Source organism: Prunus persica, chromosome G3 (assembly GCF_000346465.2).
Source record: "Prunus persica cultivar Lovell chromosome G3, Prunus_persica_NCBIv2, whole genome shotgun sequence".
NCBI classification, from domain to species: domain Eukaryota; kingdom Viridiplantae; phylum Streptophyta; class Magnoliopsida; order Rosales; family Rosaceae; genus Prunus; species Prunus persica.
The window spans coordinates 4,998,509-5,013,015 of NC_034011.1; the positions used below are offsets into that span (position 1 = coordinate 4,998,509).

General features: G+C 37.5%; 2 protein-coding genes and 1 long non-coding RNA gene across 4 annotated transcripts; 2 read left to right on the forward strand and 1 right to left on the reverse strand.

Annotated features, from left to right (window-relative positions):
- LOC18782703 lies at positions 893 to 2,099 on the forward strand. Its single transcript, XM_007216538.2, has one exon. The coding sequence runs from the start codon at positions 1,136 to 1,138 to the stop codon at positions 1,778 to 1,780; it is 645 nt and encodes a 214-aa protein (XP_007216600.1). The 5' UTR covers positions 893 to 1,135; the 3' UTR covers positions 1,781 to 2,099.
- LOC109947945 lies at positions 3,597 to 6,275 on the forward strand. Its single transcript, XR_002270742.1, has 2 exons — positions 3,597 to 4,104; positions 5,688 to 6,275. It is a non-coding gene; the product is annotated as an uncharacterized LOC109947945 (long non-coding RNA).
- LOC18783246 (kinesin-like protein KIN-13B) lies at positions 6,942 to 13,081 on the reverse strand. Of its 2 annotated transcripts, none has more exons than XM_020559754.1 (12): positions 12,480 to 13,081; positions 12,007 to 12,213; positions 11,312 to 11,500; positions 10,983 to 11,084; positions 10,355 to 10,432; positions 10,120 to 10,201; positions 9,429 to 9,588; positions 9,047 to 9,349; positions 8,464 to 8,682; positions 8,017 to 8,371; positions 7,775 to 7,840; positions 6,942 to 7,537 (listed from the first exon to the last, which is right to left on the reverse strand). In XM_020559754.1, exons 1-12 carry the CDS (start codon positions 12,642 to 12,644, stop codon positions 7,358 to 7,360), a joined length of 2,106 nt encoding a protein of 701 aa, XP_020415343.1. In that variant the 5' UTR covers positions 12,645 to 13,081; the 3' UTR covers positions 6,942 to 7,357. The 2 variants fall into 2 exon arrangements, with proteins under 2 accessions (XP_020415343.1, XP_020415344.1); XM_020559755.1 differs by having other exon boundaries at positions 12,007 to 12,210; positions 12,480 to 13,080.

Genomic DNA, 14,507 nt, shown 5'->3' on the forward strand with positions numbered 1-14,507 from the left:
CTTGCAGCCTGGAAGGTGGCTCATTAATGACCAGACCTAACTTGTCATTCTGAAGTCACAATCTTGTGTATTGAGTTGTATAAATAAGGCCAACATCATTTACCATTCCTCTGCAAACTGCAACAGATTTTAAAGTATATGAGGATGGAGGGAGGTTTGTTTTGAATCATGGCAACTGTGAGAAAGTGACCTGAGTGCAGAATTCCAAATGCACCTTATCCTGATATCAGCAGAACATGGCAGCAGCCTTGCAGAAGGGGACCAGGAAGCTCCTTCTTTTAATATAATGGGAATTGTGATTAGTCCAATTAATTCAAATTAATTTTGTTTTTAAGGGTCACCTAATCCCAAATTATTTTGCTAATCAGAACTAGTTGACTCTTTATCTACAAGGCTGTGTACTTCTAGAATGGTTCTGGCACCCACAATGTCATATTAATTTCTTCTGTTATGACTGTGGGGCAGACATCTCTAATGATCAAACAGGACCATTGGGGTCTATGGGCCACATGGGTCAAAATTTTGGCAACACATTCAATTTTTAATTTTTTTTTGTTTTGTTTTGTTTTTAACAACAATTAATTTTTGCATTCACCAATCCACTACCTTTAACCTTATTAAATTACAGCACCACTGCCTTTAGGCTTTAGCTTTGCATCTTAATCAATGCCACTGCACTTTATACAACAACTAGTCAAAAACAACAAAATATATGGCATAATTGGACCCCAACGTCCGCAATCTGGTAATCTACTTTTTAGTGTCTTTTGAATATCTTGAATGTGTCTCCATTAAACTATTGACAAACTTTAATTTGCTCAAAGTCATAAATTAATAATCCAGGCCTTCTGATCTATGATCATATAATCAGTTAAGTCACTAGCTTGAGAGAGAGAGAGAGAGAGAGAGAGAGAGAGAGAGAGAAACATAAGTAAGTTTTGTCTATAGATTTCATTGTTTATGAATCTCAAGGAGCTTGAACTGTCTAATCTCTCTCATCTGTTACATTGAAGCAATATCAGAAGAGGACGGATTTGAAGCCAAAACAGATTAGGGTTTTGTCTGTTCTTGTAGACTGAGGCAGTGAGGGAAAGAGGGGAACAACTAGCCTTGCTATACTTTAGTAGAGCCAGCAATGGTGCTACAAGAAACCATTCATAACAGCAAAAACTTCTTTCACAAAACTCTTGGAAACCTCAAGTCCTTCTTCTTTGGTGGATACAAGAAATTGCCCAAAACCCTTTCCTTCAATCCCTTCTATTGTGGGCGAGACCCGAAATATCACCAAACAGATCAGTTCTACACTGATTTTTATGATGACTGGGAGTCTACTCTAGATAAGGCAAACAAGAGAGATAATGCTTCAAAAGAACCAACAAAGGAAGATGATGCATGTAGTGGGAGTTCTCTGGATTTTTCAAAGCAGAGTCCTAAGAAGAGTAAACAAGAAGGGGGATTAAAGCAAAAGAAGCAGATGGGAAGTTCTCATCATCTGGGAAAAAAAGAAGTTCAGTCATCTTTGCAGAGCATGAATGGAGGAAGCTTAGCTAAAAAAATGAAGGAATTCGAAATGGTGGATACCAGTGATGTAGAACAAGTGCTGGATGTAGAAGAGGCACTTCATTACTACTCTCGCCTCAAAAGTCCGGTATACGTTGACATTGTTGATAAGTTCTTCTTGGATATGTACTCGGACTTCTCTGTTCCACGGGCGTCTATCAACATCAACAATTCAAAGAGGAGACTTGGGTCACAGAGACTTGGCTCAATTAGGTTGTAGATGAATCTGTTGGTGATTTATTCTTTGTGCATATTGATCTGTTGTTCTTTCCCCATTTTGTTTCCTTTTCCACTTTGTGTGTAACTCCCCATTGTTTGTGTGTGTGTTTTGGTTTTTATTTTCACTTTGCAAGGCCTGTACGCCTTTCTGAATCCAATACTGTTTGTTTAAGTCTGTCTTGTGACCCCATAGGCACTAGCATTAGTTGTCTTCTTCCATGAAGATACTTAATTGCAAGCAGCACAGGTTTTCTGTAATAACAATAATTTCTAGCCATGACTTGCTTCAAAATGTCATGTATAGGATATTTCCTTTTCAAGCATCTTTGCAGGCACTCAACATTAGAGCCTAATCATCAATGAAAACCTGCATTAACTTTTCTCCCTGTAATTAGATAAGTGTTTCACTGCAGCTCAATATGAACGTGAATTAGTGAATCGGATTCAGGAATTAAACTGACTTTTTAGACATTTTAAAACCATCTCTAGGGTCTCGACAAGTATCTAGAGCCATGTCCTATTCTGGAAACTCAAACTATGAGAAAACAAGAACAAGAAAAAAACAAATCAAGCATAAAATACTTTGAACTATCCATCACACCACTTTCGAACAATTGAGCCGGATCTGACTTGATGAGTAGATTTTATATTATATATTTAACCCTATTCTTAGTATATTTTTATTAATATTTTGGAAGAATTTTGATACTTTGAATTATATTTCTAATATAGGACTGTCGACTTCCTCTGGAGCACAACATAATCAAATGGACGAATTTTGGAGTAATTCCAGTTGGAGGACGTTTGTGAGTCACTTAGCTTGATCATTTCAAAATATCATATTCGTCCACCAAGCGGTTATTTCCTGGCGAATAAATAAAGGAGCGATGCGCAGTGCTGAAATAGTGACGTTTTGGGCTTGAATCGCATTTTTGGAGCCCAATGTGACCTCGAATGGGTTCGAGGCCTTTTGGAGATGTGTTCAGAACGTTTTTATCTTTAAAACAAGCTATCTTGGGCTGGATTTGGAGGAGATTTGAGGCTAAAGCGTGGCTGGATAGTTTCTGTGCAATTTATCCCCACTTAATTAGAGTCATTCCAGCGAGGAGCCCAAGCCTCGGGCTGGGGGGAGGCAGCGCCAAAATTCAGTTCCAGCGAGGAGCCCAAGCCCGGGCTGGGAGTGGGACCCAGCAGACTAGGCTAGCCCAAGGGCAAGGTTGGCCCGAGCTCCAGCCCGAGGGCAAGGCTGACCCCAGCTCCAGCCCGAGTTTTACCATGATGTCAACACTATAGTACCGCTATAGTGCTACGTGCTACAGTCCACGTGTCGCACTCTGGGCTCTCCGTTCATATTTTTTTCTCCAATCCAACGACAACCAATTTTTGTGCAATAAAAAAATCGAAATTTTTTACAAAAAATACCAAAAAATTACTGTTTTTTTTTTCTTTCTATAAATACCAAAATTTTATCCGATTGAGATATGAATTTTATAATAAATATTGACACGTACGAACCCAAAAATCTTATCATAAAATATTATCCAAATTAATTGTTTAGGTAAACAAATTTGTGAAAAAAAAACAAAAAAATGAATAGTATTTACCCTTTGCCATGGCAATGGGTGGAAACACACATTGCTTTTTGCAAGGGCAGCCACTATTCACATGAATAGTAGCTGCCCTAGTCCCCCCCTTGCCATGGCAAAGGGCAAATGAGTGGAGTTGCTCTTAGGACTTCTTATATTCTATTTTATTTTATTATTTAGTTAGATTCCTAGCGGGAATAAGAGACTAGTTTTCGCAGGGATTGTGCGGCTGGTTTTTAGGGAAATATTTAGGCCCCATTTGGTGGGCTGGACTGGACTTGATATTTTCAATTAAAATGGACATGTATCCTAGCCATTGTTTGTTGAGCTTAAATTAATCTTGGATTGGATATATATAGGCATGGGATCCATGTCCCAAATAACTATGGCTCCAGAACCGAAGCCCAGATGTGGGTTTAGAATCTGAGTCTTTTCTAGAGACACGCCTCTTCTCTCTTATCTCGGCGAGCACGCCTCCTCTCATTAGTTTCTTCTCTTCTCTCTCTTCCGCTCTCTCTTCTCTCTTCCTCTCTTTCTGTCTTTGTGATTTTCTCCTCTCTCTTTTTTTTTTTTTTTTCTAGAGCCCCCTTTCTTCTTCTGTTCTTCTATTCATCTTCTTCTCTGATGCTATCTCATATTTCAAGCAATCTTCTCACTTCAATCTCTCTTTTGGAAATAAGAACAAGAAAAATGGAAGGAAAATGGTGGGTTTGATGCAAAGACCATTGGCTGTAATAGGGTGGGTTTGATCCAAATACCATTGATGCAAATCTTCTCACTTCAATCTCTTCAATACTATCTTTTTTATTTTTTTATTTTTTTTCTGCTTATGTTTGTTTCTGGTCCAAGATGCATAGACCATTGGCTATAATAGGGGAACCCCAGATTTTCTCCATCTCCTTTTAGCTTTATTTTTTTACTGTTGTTGTTAACAGTGGTTAATGGGTTGATCGAATTGATCTCAATTGTTCTGAGTAAGTTAGATATGTTGAGTTAATTTTGTTGGATTTTGTTGCTTGTTCGATTGTAGGTTCCAATCTTTTTTTTTTTTAGATAGTCTCGATCTCTTTATATATATATATATATATATATATTTATATTTTAATTTATTGAAGTCCCAATCTCTTTGAATATGATGGTTCTATAATAATTTTTTATATAAATATTGGTTCTGTAATTTGATACATTTTTAATTATTTATTTATGATATTAAATAATCTAATAAACAGTAAAAAAAATTTCATTTAAAATAAAAAATGAAGTCCAATGTTATCCAGTGTGGCCTTGTACCAAACAATGGATTGGACTTAAGTCCAGTCCAGTCTAGTATTCTACCAAACAACTCAATAGGACTTAAGTCTAGCCTAGTTCAGTTCAATACTTCAAGTCTAATCCTAACCAGTTCAGTCCAGCCCACCAAACGGGGCTTTAAGGTTTTAGTCTGCCTAGTTTTGAGGGACTTTTCTTTTACGTAACTTTGGGAGACGGAGAATAATTGCGAGGGTTCTTGAAGATTTTCAACTTCAAGGTGTTTTTATTCTTATTCATTCGAATAATATTTTCTTTGATTTCAATTATGAATATACGTAACTAATTCTTTTTAACTAAGGCGAAGCCTTGAACCTTAGTATGAATATGTAATTTTTATTTAATAGCTTATGATTGATGGCATGCATACTTTGAATTGTTAATCACTGCTTTAAACTTTCTAATTGTCTTAATGCCTGATCACCATTAGGATCTTTAGAAAAGTAACTCGATGCAATTTTGGTCGGAAGGTTCCCTGAAATTGATGTTGGCCTCTTGTGATTAATAATTGTAATTTCACTTAAGATGAACACTATGTCTTAAGGGTTGCATGGTTTTTCAAAAGGGTTTTCATAAAGCATAATGAGTCTTTCATGTTCAGATTTGATCCGAATGTCCGGACAGGTTGCATGTTGGATATACGTTCTATGTTGGGGGTTCCAAGTAGAGTATAAATTAGGAAAACCTAACCTTCAAAGTGGCATGTGTAGATCATAAGTAATTGGTAAAAATTCATAGGATTGCTAGGTAATGGTGAAACCCTAGTGCTTTTATAAATTGATTTTTAAAACTCTTGTCTTTGATTGTATTTGTTTTTAATCAACATTCGTTTTTAGTATTAAACGATTTCAGAATCATCCTTCTCAGCCTTTAATTTCAAGTAGTTAATTAGAGTTTGTTTTTACATAAATTGTTAAATAGTCCTTGAGGAAAACGGCCTTGCATGAGTATCTATACTACAACATTCTTGTATTCTTGCAAGTATTTCATGTGCTTTTAACCCTATTTGCGCAGGTACTAAAAATCCCATCATGACTCATTGGTGTTGTCAAGACATGGAGGTCTGAGAGCTTGATCATTGCCATGGCAAAGTCTCGCGGGAACAAGTAGGCATCAAAAGCATATGCTCAACGCAATTCCAAGTTCCTTCCCCAGCCATCAGCTGCTGGTCAGAGAATTCATGTACCTTGTAGAAGACTCTGACTGTTATTGCATGTTGATCTCATGAGGTGAAGGAAGTCAACATTCATGGCCACCACTGAAGTTATAGAAACGGTTTTCGAAGAATCTGCATTGTATCACTCCAATGCTGTGAGAAAGAGCAGACAGCTACAAAGCAATGAGCAACTTTAACAAATATTCATATCAGTCAGACATCCAGTTTGGGATATTACCGTACAAAACCAGCTGGTGCCCGGATACCAGTTATAAATCTACCAGACAAACTGTGTTCCAATTGAACAGAATTAACTACATTTCTTTCTTTCTTTGGAACAGAATTAACTGCATTTCTACTGTAATCATTAAAGATGACGAAATCCTCCAGATAACCTGAGATCAGAAAAGGGAAAGAAAAAAAAATAGAGTTTCAATCTTATGTTTTATGTTGTTTTGGTTTCACCCAAGAAACACAATAAAGAAGTGGGAAACTGCGGGTCATAAGACCAAATCGAAGCTCGAACTCAAACATAGAGAATGGATTGTGCTTTTGAGCCTGCGTCGCTCCAACTGCTCCTGTGCCTTCTCCGCGAGCTTTTCTACATCAAGGATGAATGCCAAAGAGGCTGACAGTTTCTCTTTCACCAAATCCCCTTGATGCGAAGGATGCAAGGGCCTCCGGTAAAGTACTTTGGGAGAAGGCAGCTCGTATGTTGCAAGAAAGTGTACTGTCTTTCAGCAAATGAGTTCATCAGAGAGATGAAAACGCAGAATCCACATCAAAGAGTTGCAACTTGTTAGCCTCGCAGGGTTTTAAACGAACATGGTGGCGGGTAGATAGAATGTGAAATGACAAAAACGCCCTTATGTTTTAAAGTTTGTTGGCGTTAGTTGCGATATCAATTTGAAGCAAATGGGTCACTGCTGGATTAGGAAATGATCCAGAGCGGGTCATGGATCTTGAGATTAACCAAATAACTTAAGAAAGAAGCTCCAGCTTGACACAATTTGAGTTGTTAAAGCTGAGCCTCCGAAAGTCTATTAGAATAAACTTTGATGTCATTGTTACTATGAATTACAAACATGAAAAATTCTGCAGAATTTAAAGGATGAAGAACATGAAAATCTGGTATGTATAACCTGCTGTAGAAGACGGGTACAAGCACTAAGCAGTCCCAACTAATTTTAATCAAATTACAAGAGTCCAGAACTTTACAGAAGCATGGGAATCCATACAATGGCTAGTAAAAAATGATATCCAATTCTCATAAAAATCGTACACTGTAATATAAAATTGGACAGTCCAAGGAAAACTCCAAGTCCCTGAGGCCTGGTAGAGTTTACATGAAGAAATACACAAACAATTGACCCACATAAGATGCCAATTTCATATTATGCTTCCGCTTATATCTCACGAAAAAAAGAATTACCCAATCCTTTATGCTATTGTCAACACCATCTTGCAATAAAATTTTGTTGAGCAGCACCACTTGATCTAACTATATAATCTCCAGTTCCGCATGAATTCAGTAACCAGAAGAAGATACAAGAACATTATGTTCTTTTAAACGCTTCTGGAAATGAGCCAAACGGGTTTGTAATTGCAGAATGCCTGCAGCCTTCTGAGATAGAATGGCGTTCAATCTAGTAACATAATCATCCAGCTGATTCCCCGGTTGATCTGCTTCTACCAACAGATTCATCTCCTGCAAATGCATTACACAAGTCAAAACTTAATACATTCATATATCAGGTCTGCCAGAACTCACCACACACTTGGAAATCTAAAGAAAACAATAAATCATCAAAAGGTATGCATCAGGCTATCTGCATTTAGAAACTCAAGAAACCCATCCAGTTGCACACTCTTGCATGCTAAAATATGAAACATAAAATTATACAAAAAATCATTCAAGCCTCAATTATGAATTGAAATCACATACCTCTTTAACAATATTCATGGTGTCCTCGACTTGTTTCCGGTGAGCACTTACAAGATCTTCCTCCTCCTGGAAACATGCAACATAGGCTTTACACGTTAACAAAACTCTGGTTTCTAACTATATGTAGTGGTTAATCCTATCTGTAGAAATTATAGAAAGTTTATATCACAAATTGTTCTGCCACACCATTTTCTGAACTATCTGTATCATGTCTTTGTACTTTAGTCATTTGTTGTTATTACCTGTAACAGGGCATTTAAATCATCATCTGAATTTGAGTTCCTTGAACGAAACTTTGGCAGTTCCAATTTTGTCTGACCATTTGGCTTACGAACTTTGTCCTCTGAAGCTGATACATTGTACTGCTCTAGCTTCCCATTTCTCTTCCATAATGTTTTGGCCTCGTAATAGGGCTCTTCTGAAGCATCAAATTCCTCTTTTTCAACTTGTACAGGCCATGTATCATTTGTGTCAACCTCAAAGGTAGAAGCAGTGGGCAAAGCTGAAGGTAAGGGTAAATTTGTTGGTTCCTTGAGGTTTAAGGTTGAAGGTAGCATATCCTTCTTAGGGTTGCTCCCTTTCGAAAGGCTCTTCACCCTAGAATGTAATTAGCAAGAAAACATTAGAAGGGGAATGAATGAGTAACATATATATACCATGAAATTTACTTCTACAAAAATGCATTTTACCTGTCAGCATATCTTAAAGTGTTGAGAGTATGTTCGCAGGATCCAGAGCTTGGTGATATGCATGATATCATCACAGTACGGGAGTCACCAACAAATGAATCCCTAAGAACTTCAGTTAATTTACTTCCTCGGAAAGGAATATGACCCTGGTCATTGTCAAGAGCTCTAATGCATTCCTTCAATGCAAGTAAGCTCTTATTAATCTCAGCACCTTCCATTCTGCATCATTTTTTTTGAAACAGCTATTTTAGCAGCAATCCACCAAATATCGAGAAAAGAGCATCTAAATCTTATATGTGATTTGAGTTACGATGTTTTTTTTACCAACCTTCAACTCCAACACCAAATTACTTCCCTTTCTTATATCCCAAACTTTTCATCGACTGATGTGACGTGTAAAAAATAAACATTTCCACTATCCCCAACAATATAGACAAACAGGAGAAGACAGATATCTTAAGTCTAATATATTAAACAGCGACTTCTGGTGCAGTATGCTAATATATATACGTACATTCACGGATATGAAAAGTGATAGGCTTTCCTCTGGGATAAAATTAATTGAAGATGGAATGAACTATACCTTGTCTGTTTGTCATTATCTGTAGTATCTGCACCACGTTCACTTCCAGCAAGATCAATGAAGGAGAGCTTGCCAACAAGACGGGGAGGCTTCGATTCACTGCCATCAACTGACCTCTTAATAGCAAGCTGAAGTATGGCATGTGAACGAGAGGATTCTTCATTTGCACCAGTTGTACCAGTACTTCTTGTGGCACTTCCTCTTTCAATCAGCTCCTTAATGGTTTCCACATCTGACACTCTGTATTCTTGCAAACCCACAATACAAACTTGTTGTTTGCCGTCTTCTCTCATGCAAAGCTTTCTGTAGAATTTGAATTGTAAGTTTCAAGTTATCTTAAACCTCTTAATACTAACTAGAGGGAAAGGATAGAATGGCTTACTTTCGATCGTTGAGGAGATCAAAAAGTTTTCCCCCATATATTTCGAAGAAGCTCACAAATAACTGAAATCCCTGACCACGGTAAGTATGGTGCATCAACCTCAAGATGTCTCGTGATGCTTTAAGAGGCAATGGTTTCATGGTATATGTTTTTCCACTCCCTAAATAGGCAACCGAAACATACTTTGATTAGTAAATCTACCCGATATTTAATGCCTCAAAAGGACATCAATCAAAGTCCCAAGTGTGAAAAATAATAAAATGGTATGAGTTGACATTTCCTCAAAATTTTAGGCCATTTTACTTTGAGATTTTGATGTAAACAAATGAGCAATTTACATAAAGAGAAAGGAAACTTTCACATATTTTAAGCATGTGAGTCTCCATGGGTGTGTAATGATGAAGGAAAATAATTTTCCTTCTTTAAATTACTTAGCATTGTTAGGAAGTTTACACCACTCCACACTAAATGTAGGAAAATAAACTCAGTGTAGGTCTATCAGGAAGCGTCATCAACTTAAAGTGTGTAGATCCAGGTGGAACATTATCAGAAAGATTTACTGTTTATCAAATATAAGAATAAGGATGTAGAACCTACAAGGAAAAATACTATAATATTACATGTAAAATTATACAGAGTTGTTCAACAAGTCTGTAAAAAAAAAAACTATAGATTTGAGACAGCCACTAACCAGTTTGTCCATATGCAAAACAAGTTGCCTTTGTTCGCTGGAATATTATTGGAACTATGGGCTCCACAGTCTCATGATACACCTACAAATACAGGATGAAAACGGTATGATAAGTTGCCTAAAGCAGAGTGAGAGACGTGTTTCAAATATAATTGATAATAAATCAATAATTCCACATTTATACATTTTTTGTAATTTTTGTTTTCTGTTATTCATTTAATAGCAATATACGTACTTCATCGTTTGAGACTTCCTCATTCAGCACTGCATCAAACACAAATTCATGTTTTTCCATGTATTCTGTTAGGTCAACCTGCAGAACGTCGAGAACGAACTCAGAAACATTAAAGCATTGGTACTGGTAGAATATTGAGCTCAGTATCAGGTTAATCAAGGAGAAAGGGAAAACAAGAAAACTCATGAAAGATTATCGGTTAATGCAATGCGTAACAAGACTACAAATGAAATACGGATGTCAAATATTTCCACACAACATGACGAGCAGCAACTATGGGTACTGATGATATTTTTCTAATCTCTCTTACAGGTGCTTGATACATATTGCCTGTTAAAGTTCGTTTTTATTTTTTCCAAACCTGTTAAAGTTCGTTCATCCTACCTCTAAAGCATACATAAATTGTTCCTTTTCTAGTGGATCTTTTGACAGCCCAAAAACAAAAAGGGCATGAAGCATCATCTACATTTTCTGACTTTAATTTTGATCATTATGCTTATACAAATAACTTTTATCATGCCCTTGGCCAAAAAAAGAGACAGCTCTTCATTTTGTTCTTTTTGACCAGAAGACAGATCTTTCTCTGGTAAGCCGTAATCATGCCAACACATTACCAAGTGACATTTACCTTGAGCTTAGTCTCGTGGACTGTTACAGAGTTGGAAAGTGTATCTATGATATCTTCCTCATTCTTTGCCAACTCCTTTTTATTAAGCGGCCTCTTCCGCACCTGCATTCATATGATCATAAACCAACTTAGGAGAGAAAAAAAGGAGTGTAACAGGCCTGACTCGGTATGAAGTTCAAACAATTTCTTCCTTTACCACATCAAGCAACTTCATAATGTTTACAAACTTTGGATCAGAAAATGCCTGGTGGTCTCATGGGCATTTGAATTAATTTCAGGTAAAAAGTGGAAATCACAAGCACTAATTATGATGTTATGATAGAACATACCACAACTTTGATCTTTGCTACAGAACTAGCTTTCTCTTTGTCTGCAGCAAAACTTTTTAGGAGGTTGTTTTCTGGTACACGAGCCCTTTCTGTTTGTTTGTTTGAAATGTAGGGTTCGGAATCATCAAAGCTTCTACCGCGAGACGGATAATATAGAGAGGCACCATCATACAACCCAGTGACTTGCATCTATACATGAGATTAAAAAAAAAAAAATTAACACGACTATGCATCTCCTTCTTATCAAATACAAAAATGAAACTAAAATGAGGAAAACAAAACATCTGTTGTCAACAACAAAAATACGACACTAAACCTCAGCAACTAAACATTAGTAATGCAGACGCCGACCAAGGTTTAGTATATTAACAACAACAAAAGGCATTTAATTTCACTAGTTCAAATGTGAATGCAAGTATAAGATCTCCACTTAAATAAGAGAAGTGATTGAAACATATAATCACAATGTTCGTAATAGGAAATATTTCATGAACTGAACTACAACATCAAAAATCAATGGTAACACTTAGGCACGGAAACATATTTACACATATGGATCATAACAGAACTCAAATTTTATTTTTTAAAAGGAAACAAATTTTATTGCAATAGACAATAAAATACAGAGATGGCCAAGGTGGCCACACAGAAACCGAAAACAAAGAAAGAGTAACTAGAAATGAAAAGGGACCCACGTCAGGAATGAGCTCAGTATCAAAGGAATGCAGGTCCAAGAGTCCAGGACTGAACTCATTGGGCGACTCCTCGCCGCTCTTTCTCCGCGAATTGTAAGGAGGTGTCGATGGCGCCTCTGCGTAGAACTCATTGTACCCTCTCTGTGCGTTCCGGTACACTCTAGAAGCCGGTCCTCCTCCACCTCCACCATAGAAGCCATAGTCCTGCTTTGAATGCACCAAAGCCAACAATCAAACGGTTTAGATACAAAACAATACCATCAGATCTATAAAGCTCAATGCTTGAACTTTTGATTCAAAATCTCATCTGGGTCTGATCAAAATGGTACCACCAAAATCATTAAAAGTTTAAAATTTCCATTAAAATAGCAACCAGTAAACAACAAATGCCGACAAAATTGTACCTAAAATTCAAATTTGCTATAACATTTCGACTGAACTTTGATGGGTTTTCTTTGGAAGCAAAAACAGACCTGAGGAGGAGCACCAGAGGAGTTGGAAGACTGAAGGTGTTGAAGACCAGCTGACTGAAGCCACCTGCCATTGGACGAAGTCTCCAAGAAGTTATCGGAGTACTGTCGTTGGTGGTGCACCCCTGCCGCACTAGATCTCTGCCCTTGTCTCCCAACCCCGTTCATCTCTCTTTCTCTCTCTGCACCCGATCCAAATCTCAATCGAACCCTCCAATCACAAACTTAGATCGGGAACTCAACCCCTCTCTCTCTCTCTTCAGATACACAGAAAAATCTCGACCATTTACTGCTGGAATGAAATCTCGATCTTTTTCAAAGCTTGTATTGTAGCTTCCCTTCGGTTCTTTTTTTCTTTTCTTTTTTTCCTTTTTTCCTGGTGTGATATATAAGCTGAACTTTAATGGAGGCTCGAGTAAACCCAAAGATATAGCAGAAGCAAAGAAATGCTTTGAATTTTTGAAGAAACAGTTGGCACGTGCGAGTGGCAATTTTGGCACCTGACCTGAATTTTGGGCTCAGGTGGGTCCTGTTTTCTGTATTTGAATGCTCTGGGCCATTTCTCACGTGGTGGGGCCCACTATTTTTGTTGCGCGCTTTACGACTTCATTCAAATTCTGTGACTTGCGGTGCCACGTGTCGAAATTTTGGAAGCATTTTAGTTGGTGGGTGATCGGACGGCGCAGTTTGAATAGTACGGATATTAAACCAGCGGTAAATGCTTCAATGGCGTTGGAGTTTTGGGACCCACCTGGGCTGTTCGGCGCACTTTTATACCCTTCCAACTTTTTGTGTTTGTTTTTTGGGGTTTGGACTCTTCACGGCCCAACCCAAAAAACATCAATAAAAAACAGAAAACACACCAATAGTTGTAGGGCTATTGTACAATGGTCCTTCAACTATACTCGCAATTATATTTTCGTCTTTTAATTTCAAAAATAGTTGCGGAGGTCCGCTTAATTAGATATTGTGTGGCAACATTCATCCTTCTGTTAGTTTTATTGAGATACTTTTAAGGGCAAATAAGATTTTTACCTAACTAATAACACCTTTGTGCACCCAAACCTCTCAACCCTGCCACCTAAACGATCAGTCCAGCAGCTCAAACAACCATCCTCCTGAGTCCCGACGAACAATTTATTTCGTGAAGGGTCATTGACTTCGGAGTAGCTCAAGCTCCTCTCCAATGGCAATCACTAAGCTGTCACTTTCAACCATGTATTTCTACTTCTTCTTTATCTCCATTTTACTCATTCAAACATTTTGTTTATGGGTTGACGTCACGTTAAGTACAAACATTCAAACATTCCAAAATTTGGCCCTGAGATTAACGGCACGTAAGAGACACTTGACAGAACAAACGATGCTGTCAATTTCAGGACCAAATTTTTGGAGTTGATGAACGAAAATATAACCACATGTATAGTTCAGGGACCATTGCTACAATTAAGTCATAGATATAGTATCGAAGGTTTTGTCTTCTTTGTTTGAAATAGAATTAACACTTAACCAAATGTGAGGGGGAGATAAGTGTCATGTCACTAGAATCGAACTTTAAAGCCTACAATTCGATCCACATTAAATCATATGCAAAAATTGCAAAAAAAAACGAAGGGACTATATTGGCAAGTTTTGATCTCAATAGAAAGTATTTAAATACTTTTCCCCTTTATTAAAAATCCCTCATCAAATTCTATGGTGCAATTGGGATTGGATTCAAATTCTATGGGCCCACAGCCTCCGATTTCTAATCCGAATGTTCCTATAAGTCCGACAAGGTCTACTTAACATGTCCCGAGAATTTGATCTCGATCGACAGGTCGGATCGCTCCTGATCGCATGATCAGACGATCACCATTTTACTTAAACTTTGAATCATTAGTTCGGAGTATCCGGGACTCCGATTCTCAATCCGCAAGTTCCTACACTATCCTAGAGGTTCCTAGATCAACATATTTGGAAATGGTGTCGATCCAATGGTCTGAACATATCGAACATAGATATCACCTAATATGTAAAAATCCGTTCAAC